At 50.2% G+C, this 16,414-nt stretch overlaps 2 protein-coding genes across 2 annotated transcripts; both read right to left on the bottom strand.

Moving 5' to 3' along the window:
* On the bottom strand, positions 126-4,967 carry INTS5 (integrator complex subunit 5). Its single transcript, XM_003353823.4, is given in 3 exon segments — positions 126-2,659; positions 2,662-3,284; positions 4,818-4,967. Coding segments are annotated over 3 exon segments (3,057 nt in total). The 5' UTR covers positions 4,898-4,967; the 3' UTR covers positions 126-305.
* Positions 10,581-16,401, bottom strand: C2H11orf98 (chromosome 2 C11orf98 homolog). The gene is made up of 4 exons (XM_013994207.2): positions 16,271-16,401; positions 15,993-16,117; positions 11,653-11,750; positions 10,581-11,568 (listed from the first exon to the last, which is right to left on the bottom strand). The coding sequence occupies exons 1-4, from the start codon at positions 16,307-16,309 to the stop codon at positions 11,489-11,491; spliced, it is 342 nt and encodes a 113-aa protein (XP_013849661.2). The 5' UTR covers positions 16,310-16,401; the 3' UTR covers positions 10,581-11,488.

Here is a 16,414-nt window from a genome sequence, read left to right as displayed (position 1 = left end):
CCCATTGGCGGAGTACGTATGCTAAATGCTCACGGGGGGCGGAGCCAGAGGGATGGGGCGGGACTGTTCAGAGCCAGGCGCTGTCCGACTTTGCCGGCGCTAAGCATCAGACAGAGGCACTGGACTCTGTTTTTCGCAAGTCGGCAAATTTTATTTAGAAAAAAAGGTGGGGTGGGGGAGGAAAAAAGTGACAGCGCTCTTTTAGGCCAAGGCCTTAGAAGAAGAGGACCTTCTACCTTTCTGCAGCACCTTAGCCCCCCGTCTCTCATGGCTCAACATCTCTCGACTTCTGGAGCTTGAAAAGGTTATGTCCCTTGCCGAAGGAGAGCGGGTGGCGATGGTGCCTGGAAACGGCCAGAGAAAAGGCCCAGGCGGTCAATGTTGCGGTGAAGGACACTGTGCAGCACAGCCAGATGGGGTCCACCCTCACCCCCACCCTCCCTGGAGAAGTCCCGGATGAAGCGGCCACGCTCTGACTGGAAGATGAACTTCTGGGGCAAGGGCCCATGCTCCCGAAGAAAGCCCCAGACACTGAGCAGCAGCAGTCGCACTTCGAAAGGTGCCAGTTGGCTAAATACCTCGTGCATGTTCCCCAGAGCTGGTGGCAGGAGGCTTCCCTCAGCCATGACAGCCACCAGGGTGCAGGATGCCTCCAGGTGCCAGGGGGACTGGGCTGTATCAGGGTGGCGAGAGGCTTCCCAATGGCCCAAGAGGGCGGCCAGCAGCCCCCGCAGCAGCACGGAGCAGTAGCACAGGGCTGGGGGAGCAGCTGCTACCAACTTTAGCAACTCAAAGAGCAGAGGCTGTTCCCGGAAGCGCCGGCCGATGCGGAGATCCCGCTCCACAGTGGCCCGCGCATGCTCCTCAGGAGGCCAGGCTAGCTCAGCACCCGCCGCATCAGGACACACACTCTCCACCAAGGTCACTGCCACAGCTTTGGCTGCCTCTGGGCTCAGGGTGGGAGCCCCCCAGCAGCCCACACATTCAGTGCCCCCTGGGGCAGTGCAGCAGTGCACAAGGAGGCTGAGGAGGCTCTGGGTGTTATAGATCACTTCCTGCTGATTGCGTGACTGGACAGACTTGGGGGGCTTTAGGCCACTGCCGATGACTCCAGCGTGGAAAACAGACCAAATCCCTCCAGGACCTGGCACAGCTGCGGTGTGTCGCCGGTTTGTGTCCAACAGGGAGGCAGAAGCCAAAGGAGCTGAAATGACTGAGAGAGTCTCATTGTCCCTATCCACTTCCCCGCCAAACAGTTCTGTGTTGCCCCGATGTAAGGCTCCCTCCACTAGCAGCTGCAAGACAGCCTTGAGCCCAGCGGGGGAGGTCTGGGAGAGGCGGGTAAGAAGCTGGGAGGCCGAAGCCACGCCTGGGGGGCCATGCAGCCTCAGAGAGGCAAAGAAGCGATGCACTCCAGCTCTCACCAGTCCCAGGAGTTGGGAAGGGGACAGGGCTTCCGGAGGAAAAGGACAGATGGCCAAGAGGGAGGCAGCGGCTTCGGCTACTTCCTCCTCAGGATGTAGCAGGAGAGGAGCCAGGTCAGACAGATGAGCCGAAGCAGACTCCCCAAACCGGGCCCCCAGCGCTGCAGGACCTTCACCACCCTGCTGTTCCCACCCCACTAGCAGGGCCAAGTTGCGCAGGAACCGGGCTGTGAAGGGAGGTTGCAAAGTCCCTGCGTGTACCCTGGCCAGGCAGCTTCGGAAGGCCAGGGGCAGGAGGCCAGAGAGACTGACCACCAGCCCTGCATATAATTGAGTGGCCAGACTCAACTCTTCAGGGCTTCGGGCCCGGCTCAGGAGATGGCCCAAGGCCTCAGGTCCACAGCTAGGCCGGGTATAGACGGAGAGCAGGCCAAGGAGCTGGTGTTGCCAGAGGAAGCGTTTCCGTTCCAGTCGTAATGTCTCTCCACACAACTCTCCAACGTGGTTTCTTAGCGCGTCGAGAAAGGGCACAGGGCGGGGGGGTGGGGGTGGGCCCAGCACCCCTTCCCCAGGAGACCCTCCCCGGTGATGAACCAGTTTTTGCAGGTGCAGCAGCAGCAGCTGAATCAGCCGGTCACAGGCCTCACGCACAGTGTCTGGCACAGCCAGGCCCTGGGTGGTAATGACTGAGGCAGGCATGGCTGTGTCCACCAGGAACTGCAACAGGCGGTAGGCACCTGCCCCAGAGGCCTGGCTCACCAGGTGCACGGCCAGGTTCAGCATATTGTCCAGCTCCTCCCGGGGGAATCCCTGCAGGTGTTGCTGCAGCTGGCTCAGCACAGCTGGAGGCTTAAGGCAGTCCACCAGCTCGCCAGAGACCGTGCCCAGCAGAGCTGGTGACATGACTGCCAGCTGCAAGAGGAAGGGAACTGTGGCCTGAAGGGAGGGGTCCCCACTCCGGCCACCAGTGCCACCTGCCAGGCTATCATGAAACATTCGCAGGAGCTCCCGTCGGATGCTGTCTCCATGGCGGGAGGCCAGGTGCCCGAGGATGCCTACAACTGAGGCAATTTTGGGCACCCGTTTCTCCCCAGGGAGAGCAGGAGATCCTGGGAAGGGGTCTGTAGAAGGGGTTTGAGACGAGCCTCCACCACTGCCACCGACTCCACCTCCAGCCCCACCATGAACACAGAAGTCCTTTAAGCCACAGGAGAGAACTCGGGAGATGATGGTGCCGGAAAAGAGGAGCCAATATGCGCCACAACCCAGTCAAAGTGTGGGGAATGCTGGACAGAGGTATCCAGCAAAGCATCCACGCAGGCATCTGGGCAACTACCAATGAGAGCCGAGAGGCACTGAACATAGATGTCCATTAATGTGCGTGTGGCCCGACAGCCCATCCACAGCTGCAGCAACTCGTTGAGAGAGCCAGTGGCATGGGGCACACGCTGGTGCTGGCCCGAGTAAGTGCTGCTCAGTTGTCCCATGAGGTCAATAGACCACGCACTAATCACAGGTGCCCAGGCCTTTGGGTTGGCCCGGATAAACTCGGACAGCACCTGCTGCACTTCCTGTACCACATCCTCTAGACCGGGTCCCCCAGCAGGGACATGGGAGGGTGGGGGTGGACGGAGGTGAGGTGGGCCAGCCACAGGGCTTTCATCCAGGGTAGCCAGGTGGGCCCGGACACTCTCATCAAAGACGCCTCGCAAGTGGTCAAGCACGGCAGCCCGAGCAGGTGGCAAAGAGCGGAGCAGGAGAAGCCCACAGCGAGCATGTTCACGAGCCGAGAGCTGGTGGCCCAGAATAGGGTCTACGCCAGTCAAAAAAGCCTTGATTTCCTGGGACAGCTCCTGAGCACTATAAGGAAACAAGAGAAGCAGAGTTAAGTGTTGGGACCTGTTGAGCAAGTTACATTCCCTCTGGAGCTTCAGTTTCCTTTCTACGTAAAATAGGGATAACCGTACCTCCCTGATAAGATAATGTTCATAAAACACTTAAGCAACATATCTAGTTCTCACTAATCATTCAATAAATGCTATTATTTTTAATAACAGTATCAATATTCGATAACTCTTGGAATGTGTCAAGTTTTCTTTTAAGTACTGTACATGTACTACTTCAATCCAGACAACAGCCCAACAATAGGCTTCATTTTACAGATAAGGAAACCAAGGTTAAGTAATCAGACTATAAACTCCAAGAGGGTAGTTAAGATTTCTGTGCTCTTCAACACTAGATCCCCTTCTACTGAGGTGCCTAGAATACAGAAATTACTCAATAAATATTTCTTGACTTGAATAAGTTTATTTTGTGTTCCTATAACATCTGCCTTTTTTTTTTCTTTTGAGGGCTGCACCCGCAGCACATGGAAATTCCCAGGCTAGGGGTTGAACTGCAGCCACAGCCACTGGCCTATGCCACAGTCATGGCAACACCAGATCTGAGCTGCATCTGCGACCTTTGTCACAGCTTGCAGGAACACTGGATCCCTAACCCACTAGGCAAGGCCAGAGATCGAACCTGCATCCTCAACAGATACTGGTCAGGTTCTTAACCCAGTGAGCCACAATGGGAACTCCTGGATTTTGCTCTTAATGGAGAGAAAATCCTAACCTCAAACTTGCCCCTTCTTAAGGGCTTTCCCTCCCCAAACCTGTTTCCTCCCATACTCTGCAAGCATCCTAACCATCCACCATATCAACAACAATTATACTCCCAGAACTCTGTGTGCCCCAATAATCAGGGTGTCCCAAGCAGAAACAAGGCAATGCCTTTCAACCCTTCTCCTCCTGAAACATAAAGGTTCAGTCTTAGAGGTTCAAAAGCCAGAAGTATGGGAAGAGGCAAAAATCCCCTCCCTCTCATTGCCTTTTCTGCCAAAGAAGACAGCATCCTCCAGGGACCGATAAAGCTGACTGTGCCATTCCTCTCTGGTTCCCCACCCCACCCCCCAAAAAAAACCCACCCTAAGGTGAGTGGAAGGTCTCCGTTGGAGGGCAAGGGAAAGGCTAGAAGGAAGCATTCTGCAGGTTTCCGGGCCTGGGTGCTCAGGAAGTCTCCATGAAGTCAGGGGACCCTGGGTTCCCTCGGGTCTCAACCCTTTCTCAACAGGAAACCTAGGTTCCCAAGAGTTCTGATATTTCCCAACTCTTGGGAGAGCAAGGCCAGGATCTGGGGTAACTAGGCACTGCGGAGGCAGTACCTAGATCTTGAGAGTGCGGCACTGGAGCCCAGAGTTTTGAGGCAGTCCCTGAGTTCTGGGAAGACCCGACCAGGAATCTCTGAGAACCCTGACACGAGTTCTCGAGGTAGGATAGGGATTTCTGCCGAGAAGGCTGGGGATCCTCGCGGGGTCGCGGGGTGGGGGAAGATGCCAGGGGCTCTGACTACCTGAGCGGCGCGGGACCGTGCGTGACCGGGGCAGGGCCTGGAGGCCCTGGGGCCCCGGGAGGGTCGCACAACGCGGACATCCCGGAGCCCTAGCCGGAGCCCGAGGCGGGAGCGGCGGAGCGCAGGCAGCGCATGCGCGCTGATGAAAAACCCGAAAGGAACCAGCGGCTAGGCCTCTCAGATAAACCAGTCCGGCGACGTCTGTGACTCTTACACATTGGTTCCGGCCTGAATCAGCGTCCCAGAAGGAGACGGCCCCCGTGACAGCGGGAAGTGGACCCACCCTCAATGCAATCCTTTTTTGCCCCTCCCAAGGCCATTGACTCAGACGAAAGCTAGCTACGAGTAGTTAATTGGATTTAGTTAATTTTTCTACAGCCAAAAATACAAAGTGTTCAGCTCTCGAGGTTTTGATAAATGAAGCAGTAAGAACCATTTTAATCAATAACCAATGACGACGATATAAAAAGCAGCTAATTAGAGAGAGGAAGAGGGAAAGCGGAAAGGAGCCGGAAAGGAAAGTCCGTAAGAGAAGATGAAGAGAGAACAAAGGAAAGGCAGGGACAGGAAGTCCAAATAAATTGGGCTGGCTAGGCTGAAGGTGTTCTCCAGTCCTAGGTTGACACACAATCATTATCAGGATCCCCAACCTCCCGGTACAGGGACCTTCCCCGACCTCACACATCCCATAGCTGCAGAGAGCTTGGTAACTTTTTTTTTTTTTTCCTGCTTTTTAGGGCCACACCCCGCGGCATATGGAAGTTCCCAAATACCGGGTCCTTAACCCACGGAGAGAGGCCAGGGATCAAACCCACATCCTCATGGGTTCCTTTCCGCTGCGCCACAGCGGGAACTCTGAGGGCTTGGTAACTGTATGAGGAACTAATACACCTCATCAAAAGCCCCCACTCCAGTGAGTCTGTCTAGATCTAGTGCCAGCTATTCCACTAACCATCTGTGTACTTTACTTAACCTCTCTATGCCTGTTTCCTCTTATTCAAATGAGGATGGTAACAGTACAACTTCCTCAGGGGGTTTTTGTGAAAATCGAAACCAGGTCATATGGTAAACATATAGCACTTTGTGCCTGCAATCATAGGTAAGTGCTGCATAAGTAATATAGCTATTTTTATTATAATTTTTGAATGAACTCCAGAAAATGAGCTCTTTGACAACAGGAACTTTGCCTATTTTGCTAAAGGCTATAATCTCATCATATGCAACAGTATCTATCTGACATGTTGCAGGTTCTTAATAGCTGATTGGATGAATAAAAAAGAAAATATGTTCTGAGGTCTTTACTAACCAGAGGCCTGTATTAACCTCTATTAACTATTCTCAATGGAAGTGTGAGTGACAATAACATCAGGTCCTAAAGCTACCTTTGAAGTCATTGTGTTTTAAAAGCTAAATGATTGATTATGGAGTTCCTGTCCTGACCCAGCAGAAATGAACCTGACTAGTTTCCATGAAGATGCAGGTTGGATCCTGGCGTCACTCAGTGGGTTAAGGATCTGGCATTGCCATGAGCTGTGGTGTAGGTCACAGACGCAACTGAGATCTGGGGTTGCTGTGGCTGTGGTGTATGCCAGCAGCTGTAGCTCTGATTCCACCCCTAGCCTGGGAACTTATGTATGCTGCTAGTGCGGCCCTAAAAAAAAAAAAATTATATATATATAATAAATGATTGATTATGATGGTTCTGTATTTGTTACGTTTTAGAAGTTCAAGGAATTCCCGTCGTGGCTTAGTGGTTAATGAATCCAACTAGGAACCATGAGGTTGCGAGTTCAATCCCTGGCCTTGCTCAGTGGGTTAACGATCCGGCATTGCCGTGGTGTAGGTTGCAGACGAGGCTTGGATCCCGCGTTGCTGTGGCTCTGGAGTAGGCTGGCAGCTACAGCTCCTATTAGACCCCTAGCCTGGAAACCTCCATATGCTGCGGGAGCGGCCCTAAAAAGGGCAAAAAGCCAAAAAAAAAAGTTCAATCGCTCGTGAAGTTTATGTGTTCTAGGACAATAAATATGAAAGAATTTCTGCTCCTAGCTCTGCCTCAAACTTGGACGCAGTGCTTCCCTTTTCTGGGCCTCAACTTTTGATCTGTGAAAGTGGGTTTTGAATCAGATAGGTTCTTCCAGCTATGAGACCCTGATGTGGTCCTTGTCCTTAAAGATTCACAATCTAAGAGTGCTTTTTTTGTAGTTACATAGATCTAGATTCATGTCTGCTATTTATTAGCAGTGTCACCCTGAGCAAGTGACTCAACTGTTTGGAGCCCCTTTCCTTACTTGTAAAATGGGCATCCAGGAGTTCCCACTGTGGCTCAGTGGTAATAAACCTGACCAGTATCCAGGACATGGGGTTTGATCCCTGGCCTTGCTCACTGGGTTAAGGAACTCTATGGCACCCAAGGGAAACCCCCGAATGAGATTTTTTTTTTTTTTTTTTTTTGTCTTTTTAGGGCCACACCCACAGGCATATGGAACTTCCCAGGCTAGGGGTCAAATCAGCTGCAGCTGCTGGTCTACACCATAGCCACAGCAAGCGGAATCTGAGCCGCCCTCAGATGAACTCAGGATGGAGGAAAATCATTAACCACTGGAGCTGTTCCCAGCAGTACAGCCTGAGGGAATTCAGGAAGGAAAAAAACAGGATACCGGCCATAGGTCGTTAAAGTATGTATCAAAGGAATGATTTCAATGAGCTCAGCCAGACTCTTGCATCTTCCTATATGTAAAAGCATTAATTTCATTAGCTTGAGATATCTAGCTTTCTTGAATTAATAATACTCCAAACTCCCCGGTTTTTGTTACAAAAGATCCTCCGTATCCTGGGTCCTCTTGGAACCTGCCCCTCAGAGGTCTCTGAGACGCTGTCTTCCAGGCTTACGTCTTCAGCAATTCTGCCAAATAAAACAGAATTCTCAACTTTTAGGTTGTGCATTTTTTTCAATCAACACAGACGCGTGCTTCCTGATGCAATGCAGGAGGAAGTACACAATATCATCTATGTAGAATTGTTCCAAGAAGTGCTTAACCTACATCTAATTGAGGAAAGGCGGAGTTCCCATTGTGGCACAGCGGAAACGAATCCCACTAGTATCCATAAGGATGCGGGTTTGATCCCTGGCCTTGATCAGTGCATTAAGGATCCAGCATTGCCATGAGCTTCGATGTAATGAGGCTCGGATCCCTCGTTGGTGTGGCTGTGGTGTAGGCTGGCAGCTGTAGCACCAGTTCGACCCCTAGCCTGGGAACTTCCATATGCTGCCGGGTGTGGCCCTAAAACACAAAAAAATAAAAAATAAAAATAAATAATTGAGGACGCATACAGAAACACTCAGACAAACCCAGATTGTGAGATGTTCTTTAATTAGTTAATTAAGGCTGGACTCTTCAAAAACACCAAGTTATCTAAGACAAGGTTAGGGGTACACCAAGTTATCTAAGACAATCTAGTGTCCTGGATTGAAGGACACTAAAGAGACACGACAATTAAATGCAACACACAATCCTTAATTGACTCCTGAATTGAGGAAGAAATAAACAGGTATAAAGAGGAGTTCCTGGAGTTCTCCTCATGGCTCCGTGGAAACAAATCTGACTAGTATCCACAAGGACACAGGTTCGATCCTTGGCCTCGATCGCTCAGTGGGTTAAGGATCCAGCATTGCTGTGAGCTGTGGTATAGTTTGCAGATGTGTCTCAGATCTGGCATTGCTGTGTCTGTGTCATAGGCCAGCAGCTGTAGAGCCTGGGAACCTTCATATGCCTTTTTTTTTTTTTTTTTTTTTGCCAAAAAGATGAAAAAAAAAAAAAAGAGAGAGAGATGTTCCCGCTGTGTCGCGATGGGTTAATGATTCAGCTTGTCTCTGTGGAGGCGCCAGTTCAATCCCCAGCCAGTCACTGTGGGTTAAGGATCCAATGTTGCCTCAGCTGGAGCTGAGCTACAGGTTGCAGCTCTGGCTCAGATTTGCTCCCTGGCCCAGGAACTTCTCCCTGACCCAAGAACTTCCATATGCCAAGCAGGCAGCCAAAAAAATAAAATAAAAATAAAAATTAAAAAAGCTGTAAAGACTATTAGAGGAGGAGTTCCTGACATGGCTCAGTGGAATCTGACTAGCACCCATGAGGACACAGGTTTGATCCCTGGCCTTGATCAGTGGGTTAAGGATCCAGTGTTGCCATGAGCTGCTGTGTAGGTTGCAGACTTTGCTTTAGTCTGATGTCACTGTGGCTGTGGTGTAGGCCGGAGGCTACAGCTCCTATTCAACCCCTAGCCTGGAAACCTCCACATGCCTCGGATGTGCCCCTAAAAAGACAAAAAAAAAAAGAAAAAAGAAAAAGGGAGTTCCCATCCTGGCACAGCAGAAACAATCCAACTAGGAACCATGAAGTTGTGGGTTTGATCCCTGGTCTCACTCAGTGGGTTAGGGATCTGGCATTGCTGTGAATTGTGGTGTAGGTCACAGACACAGCTCAGGTCCTATGTGGCTGTGGCTGTGGTGTAGGCTGGCAATTGTAGCTCCAATTTAGACACCTAGCCTGGGAACCTCCATATGTCAAGAGTGGGGCCCTAAAAAGCAAAAAAAAAAAAAAATTACCATAAAAGAGTATTATTACAACTGAGGAAATTTGAATGTAGAAAACTGAATTTTAGCTAATCCGCCAATTTTTTTTTCTTATTAGGGCCACATGGGTGGCAAATGGAAGTTCCCAGGCTAGGGGTGGAATTGGAGCTGTAGCTGTGAGCCTGCACCACAGTCACAGCAATTTGAGATCCACACAAAATCTTTAACCCACTGAGGGAGGCCAGGGATCAAACCCTCATCCTCCTGCATAGTAGTAGGATTCTTAACCCGCTGGGCCACAAGGGGAACTCCTCTAACACCAATGATAAATGTCTTGGGTATTTTGGCTCTAAAGAGGTATGTCCTTAGGGATAAAGGACCTTGCACTTGACTTTCAGATGAATCAAGACAACAATGATACATACTCTCCAACATACATACGTATATGGAAGTGGGTAGGAGATCCAATATAGCAAAATGTTAAAAACTGGTAAATCCAGGTAGAAGGCAGATATAAGAGTTCATTTATGCTACTCTCTCAACTTTCCTGAAGGTCTTTAATTATTATTTTTTTTCTTTTTTGGCTGCCCTGTGGCATATGGAGTTCCTGGGCCGGGGATCTGATCCAAGCTGGAAATTGTGACCAAAGCAGCAGATATGGCAACACTGGATCCTTAACGCACTGTGCCAGGCTGGGGGTCAAATCTGCATCCCAGTGCTCCCAAGATGCTGCAGATCCTGTTGGACCACAGTGGGAACTCATGAAATTATATTCCCTCTTCCAAGAAGCCTGCCTTGATTAACTAGAGCAAGGAGGAGAATATGTTTCCCCGGTTAAGCACATCTCTGTAAGGCAGGTTCTCACTTTATTTTATTTATTTATTTTTTTGTCTTTTGTCTTTTTAGGGCCGCACCCGCGGCATATGGAGGTTCCCAAGCTAGGGGTCCAATGGGAGCTGTTGCTGCTGGCCTATGCCACAGTCACAGCAATGAGGGATCCGAGCTGCGTCTGTGACCTACACCACAGCTCACGGCAACACCAGATCCTTAACCCACTGAGCAAGGCCCAGGATCGAACCCGCAACGTCATGGTTCCAAGTCGGATTTGTTTCCGCTTGCACCAAGACAGGAACTCCCATCTTCTCACTTTAACCATCCCAGCCCTGGCCGCCAACAAACAGAATTTCTGAATGTTCAAAGGGAAAAATAATGTTCACTTTATTAAGAATAATGTCCAGCAAAGGAAGCAGAGACAAATGCAGTCAGCTGCCCACCCTGCTCACACGCGGGAGGTGGCAGGGCTAGTATCAGGACCCTTACCTCCTTGGCCACCTCTACAATAATCCTTATTTTTGTCAGAAATGGAAAGCTGGCAGGTCACTCACTAGGGAGAAAAGGCCATCATGGAGGGAGGCTGGCTTCTTGCTGCCTTTGCTCAAATGAGCTGTTACTGGAGTTCTCATCGTGACACAGTGGTTAATGAATCTGACTAGGAACCATGAGGTTGCAGGTTCGGTCCCTGGCCTTGCTAAGCGGGTTAAGGATCTGGCGTTGCCGTGAGCTGTGGTGTAGGTCGCAGACGCGGCTCGGATCCCGCGTTGCTGTGGCTCTGGTGTAGGCTGGTGGCTACAGCTCCGATTTGACCCCTATTAGCCTGGGAACCTTCACATACCATGGGAGCGGCCCTAGAAAAGGCAAAAAAAGACCAAAAAAAAAAAAAAAAAAAAAAAAAAAGAGAGAGAGAGAGCTGCTACCCAATTGTCTTGTTTCCTCACTCACAGCCCCTTCTCATGGCCCATCCCTCTTCCTACATTCAATCACAGGCATCTCGGTGAGAACTCTAGGGCTTTATTACAAATGGAGTGGACTCATCAGGAAGCCCCCCTCTCCAATCTTTCTTTTCCACTCTTTCCCTCTCCATACATCCCTCCAGGTCAGGTCACTAAGCCATCAGGGAAGAGGAATCTGGGGAGAGTGAAAAGGAGCAACGCTTTCTCCCAAGTCCTTTGAAACAACCATCGAGTCTCCTCCTGGCTCCAGCTGAGAATCTTCTGGTGCGAGGGGTGTGAAATTTAGCTCTGATTTTCGAGGTCCTCCATGTCTACATCCTGGGGGGCTTTGGCTTCTTTTTCAATTTTGGCTGTGAATTACTAGTCCTGGCTGGCTTGTAGGGGGCTTCCACTGAGCAAAGGGAAAGAAGAAGCAATAAAGAACCCAAATGAATCCAGGCTGCGCCCTCACCCCACTCCTATGCCTGAGCCTCACCTTCCATTGCTGCTTTTTCTTTCTGGGCAAGTCGGATCTGCTGGAGGAGTTTTCTGCGCTTCTTCCCGGATAGAGTAATGTTGGCACGTGCACTGGACCTGAGGGGTTGGTAATGGCAAAAATGTCCAGGTTAACCTGAACCAAAGAGACCACACACTGGTTCTAGTTATTGAAAAGGTGTTTGGATCCAAGTCAAAGAACTTTAAAAATCTGGGCTCTAGGAGTTCCTTTTGTGGCACAGTGGTTAACGAATCCGACTAGGAACCATGAGGTTGTGGGTTCGATCCCTGGCCTCGCTCAGTGGGTTAAGGATCCGGCGTTGCCGTGAACTGTGGTGTAGGTCGAAGACACGGCTTGGATTCTGCGTTGCTGTAGCCCTGCTGTAGGCTAGTGGCTACAGCTCTGATTGGACACCTAGCCTGGGAATCTCTCCCCACCCCCCACACTCCCCCCAAAAAATCTGGGCTCTAAGTTTAATTTCTCTAACATTAGACATTAACATACTTTAGTGAAAGTAAATCTCAACATATAAAGTAACATTAATTGCTGGCGTTCCCATCATGGCTCAGCGATAACCAACCTGATTAGTATCTGCGAGTATTCACGAGGATGCAGGTTCAATCCCTAGCCTCGCTCAGTGGGTTAAGGATCTGGCATTGCCATGAGCTGTGATGTAGGTGGCAGATGTGGTCTGCATCTGGCATTGCTGTGGCTATGGCATAGGCCAGCAACTACAGCTCTGATTCCTAGCCTGGGAAGTTCCATATGCTGTGGGTGTGGCCCTAAAATTCTTAAAAAAAAAAAATGATTAATTACTAATATTTAGTATATAGTAGAAACTTGTAAGAGAAAACCCTTTTTCTCCTTTTTTTTTTTTTCTTTTTAGAGTTGCACCTGTGGCATATGGAAGTTCCTGGGCTAGAGGGCGAACAGGAGCTACAGCTGCTGACCTCAGCCACAGCCATTTGGGATCCCACTAAATGAGGCCAGGGATCAAACTCAAATCCTCAAGGAACTTCATGTGCCACAGATGCAGCCTTAAAAACAAAAACAAAAACAAAAACAAAAACAAAACCTGAAAAAAAAAAAGTTGGATTCTTAATCCACTGAGCCACAATGGAAACTCCTCTCCTCTTTTTCTTTTTTTTTTTCTTTTTTCTTTTTGCCATTTCTTGGGCTGCTCCCACAGCATATGGAGGTTCCCAGGCTAGGGATCGAATCGGAGCTGTAGCCACCAGCCTACACCAGAGCCACAGCAACTCAGGATCTGAGCCGCGTCTGCAACCTACACCACAGCTCACAGCAACGCCAGGTCCTCAACCCACTGAGCAAGGCCAGGGATCAAACCCGCAACCTCATGGTTCCTAGTTGGATTCGTTAACCACTGTGCCACGAAGGGAACTCCCTCTCCTCTTATTCTTGATACTTCTGACTATAGATGTATGGGGGTTGGGTGGGTGGGGTCTTAAGTTTCCAAAATGAAGCAATTTTCCAAATTCTCAGTGAACACTGACTGGATATCTTAACAATTTAACTCAATTTGGAGTTCCCAGCATGGCGCAGCAGAAATGAATCCAACTAGGAACCATGAGGTTTCAGGTTTGATCCCTGACCTTGCTCAGTGGGTTAAGGATCTGGTGTTGCCATAAGCTGTGGTGTAGGTCGAAGACTCGGCTCGGACCTGATGTGGCTGTGGCTGTGTCGTAGGCCGGCTGCTATAGCTTCAATTAGACCCCTAGCCCGGGAACCTCCATATGCCCTTGAGTGTAAAAAAGCAAAAACAAAACCAATAAATAAATAAAAATTAAATGCAATTTGGATACTATCTACCTGAAAAGAGCAGCAGACATCACAGACTAAGGGCTCAGCCTCACAAGGCTTCCTCCACTTTATTTATTTTTGCTTTTTAGGGCCGCACCTGTGGCATATGGAGGTTCCCAGGCGAGGGGTCTAATTGGAGCTACAGCTGCTGGCCTACCCCACAGCTCACAGCAACACCGGATCCTTAATCCACTGAGCGAGGCCAGGGATTAAACCCGCAACCTCATGGTTCCTAGTCGGATTCATTTCCGCTGTGCCACGATGGGAACTCCCAGCTTCCTCTACTTTAAATAGCAATCACAAACCCAGGTTGTCACCTATATTTTCGATCGACTAGTCATAAACTGGAGGTCTCATGATCCCTTTTCCAGATTCAATAATTTGCTAGGACAGCTCACAGAACTCAAAGGAACATTTACTGATTTATTAGAAAGTGATACAACTCAGGAACAGCAGGTGGAAGAGAAGCACAGGCCAAGGTATGGGGAAGGGGCCAGGGCTTTCCATGCCCTCCCCACATGGGCCAACCTCCCAGCACCTCCAACGGTTCACCAATTAGGAAGCTCATCAAGAGCTTGTTCAAGAGGTTTTTTTGTCTGTTTGTTTTTATGGCCTCACCCACAGCATGTGGAAGTTCCTGGGCCAGGGACTGAATCCTAGCCACAGCTGTGGCGTCTGGGACTCTTAATCCACTGCGAAACTGCAGGAACCCCCAAGAGTTTTTACAGAGCACCCACAGCACCCATGCCCCTTCCCACAGGCTGCATGGGTAGGGCTTATTATTTCCTTTTTCTTTTGTTTGCTTTTTAGGGCTGCATCTTTGGCCCATAGAAGTTCCTAAGCTAGGGGCAGAAGCGGAACTGTAGCTGCCAGCCTATGCTACAGCCACAGCCACGTGGAATCCGAGCCTCGTCTGCCACCTACACCACAGCTTACAGCAACCCCAGATCCTGAACGCACTGAGCGAGGCCAGGGATAGAACCCTTGTCCTCATGGATACTAATTGGGGTCATTACCACTGAGCCATGACGGGAACTCCCAGGGTTTTAATTTCTAATCCTCTAAGCACTTCATCTTTCTGAGGATCAACACCATCCTAGTCATCATAGCATAAACTTAGATGTGCTCAAAAGGGGATTCTTCTGAAATAAAAAGGCACTTCGGGCCAAGAAGGTAGCTGTGAAGTATGAAGCAGCTGCAGCAATGCCACATCCTTTAACCCACTGCTTAGAGCAGGAGATGGAACCCACACCTGTGCAGCAACTGGGGCTGCTTGCAGTCAGATTATTATTTTAATTATTTATTTTTTTGGTCTTTTTAGGGCCGAACTCTCGGCATATGTAAGTTCCCAGACTAGAGCTAGAGCTTCTGGCCTTACAAGACAGCAACAGCAACCTGGGATCGGAGCTTTGTCTGCAACCTATCCCATAGTTCATGGCAATGCCGGATCCTTAACCCACTGAGCGAGGCCAGGTATCAAACCCGCGTCCTCATGGATACTAGTCAGGTTCGTTACCACTGAGCCATGACGGGAACTCCTGCAGACAGGTTCTTAACCCACTGTGCCACAGCATGAACTCCCAAAAGACACTTTCATTACTCAGGAAATCCTGCCAGACACCGGAGACAAAGATCAAATATATCCATTACACCACATTATAAACTAGATATTTGTACTAAATAAATCAATGAAAGGATGGGATTGGAACTCCTCCCCAAGACTCAGGGGGCCTTAAAACTTGGATGCAAAATCCCATGTGCGCCTTCCTAGAAATTCATCGAATTGTTTGTTTACCGCACTTTTTCTTTGGGAGGGGGTCTTTCCTGGGGCAAGTGGAAGTTCCCTGGACAGGGATGTAACCTGCCCATCAGCAGTGACCAAAGCCACAGCAGTGATAATGCCAAATCCTTAACATGCTGAGCCACCTGGGAAATCCCTGTCTGCAGTCCACTAATACGTGTGCTTTTAAATTTACTCATAAAGATAAAAATCTACGTGAGGAGTTCTCCTCTGGCGCAGCAGAAACGAACCCCATTAGGAACCATGAAGTTGCGGGTTCTATCCCTGGCCTCGCTCAGTGGGTTAAGGATCTGGCGTTGCCGTGAGCTGTGGTGTAGGTTGCAGATACGGCTTGGATACAGCGTTGCTGTGGCTGTGGCGTAGGCCGGCCAGCGCAGATTGGACCCATAGCCTGATGAACCTCCATATGCCTCGGGTGCGGCCCTAAAATGCAAACAAACAAACAAAAACTACGTGAATATACGATGTTACTTGGGGAGGTGGAGTGCGCAGCTCTCCTTATATTTTCACTGGGGTCCGATACCCAAAGACAGGTTGAGAGCTCCCGTTACAGTGAGAAGCTAGCAGCGTTCAGGCACAAACACAGTCGACAGCCGTGGACGTGTGGTCCCAGGCATAACCGTGCGAGCACAAGGAAAGCAGAGCGGTGTTAGCTGCTCCGGAATCCGACAGGGAGAGTCGGTGGAGCGGACCAAGGGGGAGAGGGTCTGGCACTCACGCCCGCTTCTTGAGGTGGTGCCTTGTGATCAGCCCTTCGTCTATCACGGCTCCGACCACACGGTGCCTCAGTCGCCGCTCCCTGCTCAGCACACGCCGTCGCTTGAACAGCTTCTTCTTCAGCTCCTGGGGGGAGGAACATGCTCAATTAGAGGGCGGCCACGCACCGCGACCCGGAATCCCGCACCCAGCGAAACTGTCCCATCGACCCCCATTTGGGGCGAGATTAAAGAGCTCCGGGGTGCTCAGGAAACAAAGTCGGGGCTCCCACATAGTCACCGTTCGCGGCCGGTTGATTTTTCCGCCCGGAGCACCCATGGTTGAGCAGCGGTATCCGCATCCACGTTTCCGCTCTGCGCATGATCCGTATAGGCCCCGCCCCTCAACCCCGTTAACCAATAGCAGGCCGAGGGCGGGTCCTGG

Source organism: Sus scrofa, chromosome 2 (genome assembly GCF_000003025.6).
Source record: "Sus scrofa isolate TJ Tabasco breed Duroc chromosome 2, Sscrofa11.1, whole genome shotgun sequence".
NCBI classification, from domain to species: Eukaryota; Metazoa; Chordata; class Mammalia; order Artiodactyla; family Suidae; genus Sus; species Sus scrofa.
Note: the sequence above shows the minus strand (reverse complement) of the source record. Positions and strands in the feature narration are given on the sequence as shown.

Excerpts from the sequence above, each read along its gene's own strand:
- C2H11orf98 (XM_013994207.2), bottom strand. The coding sequence starts at position 16,309 with ATGGGTGCTCCGGGCGGAAAAATCAACCGGCCGCGAACG. Across the intron at positions 16,118-16,270 it reads AAATCAACCGGCCGCGAACG|GAGCTGAAGAAGAAGCTGTT; the intron begins GTGACTATGTGG and ends TCCTCCCCCCAG. Across the intron at positions 11,569-11,652 it reads AGAAAAAGCAGCAATGGAAG|TGGAAGCCCCCTACAAGCCA; the intron begins GTGAGGCTCAGG and ends CCCTTTGCTCAG.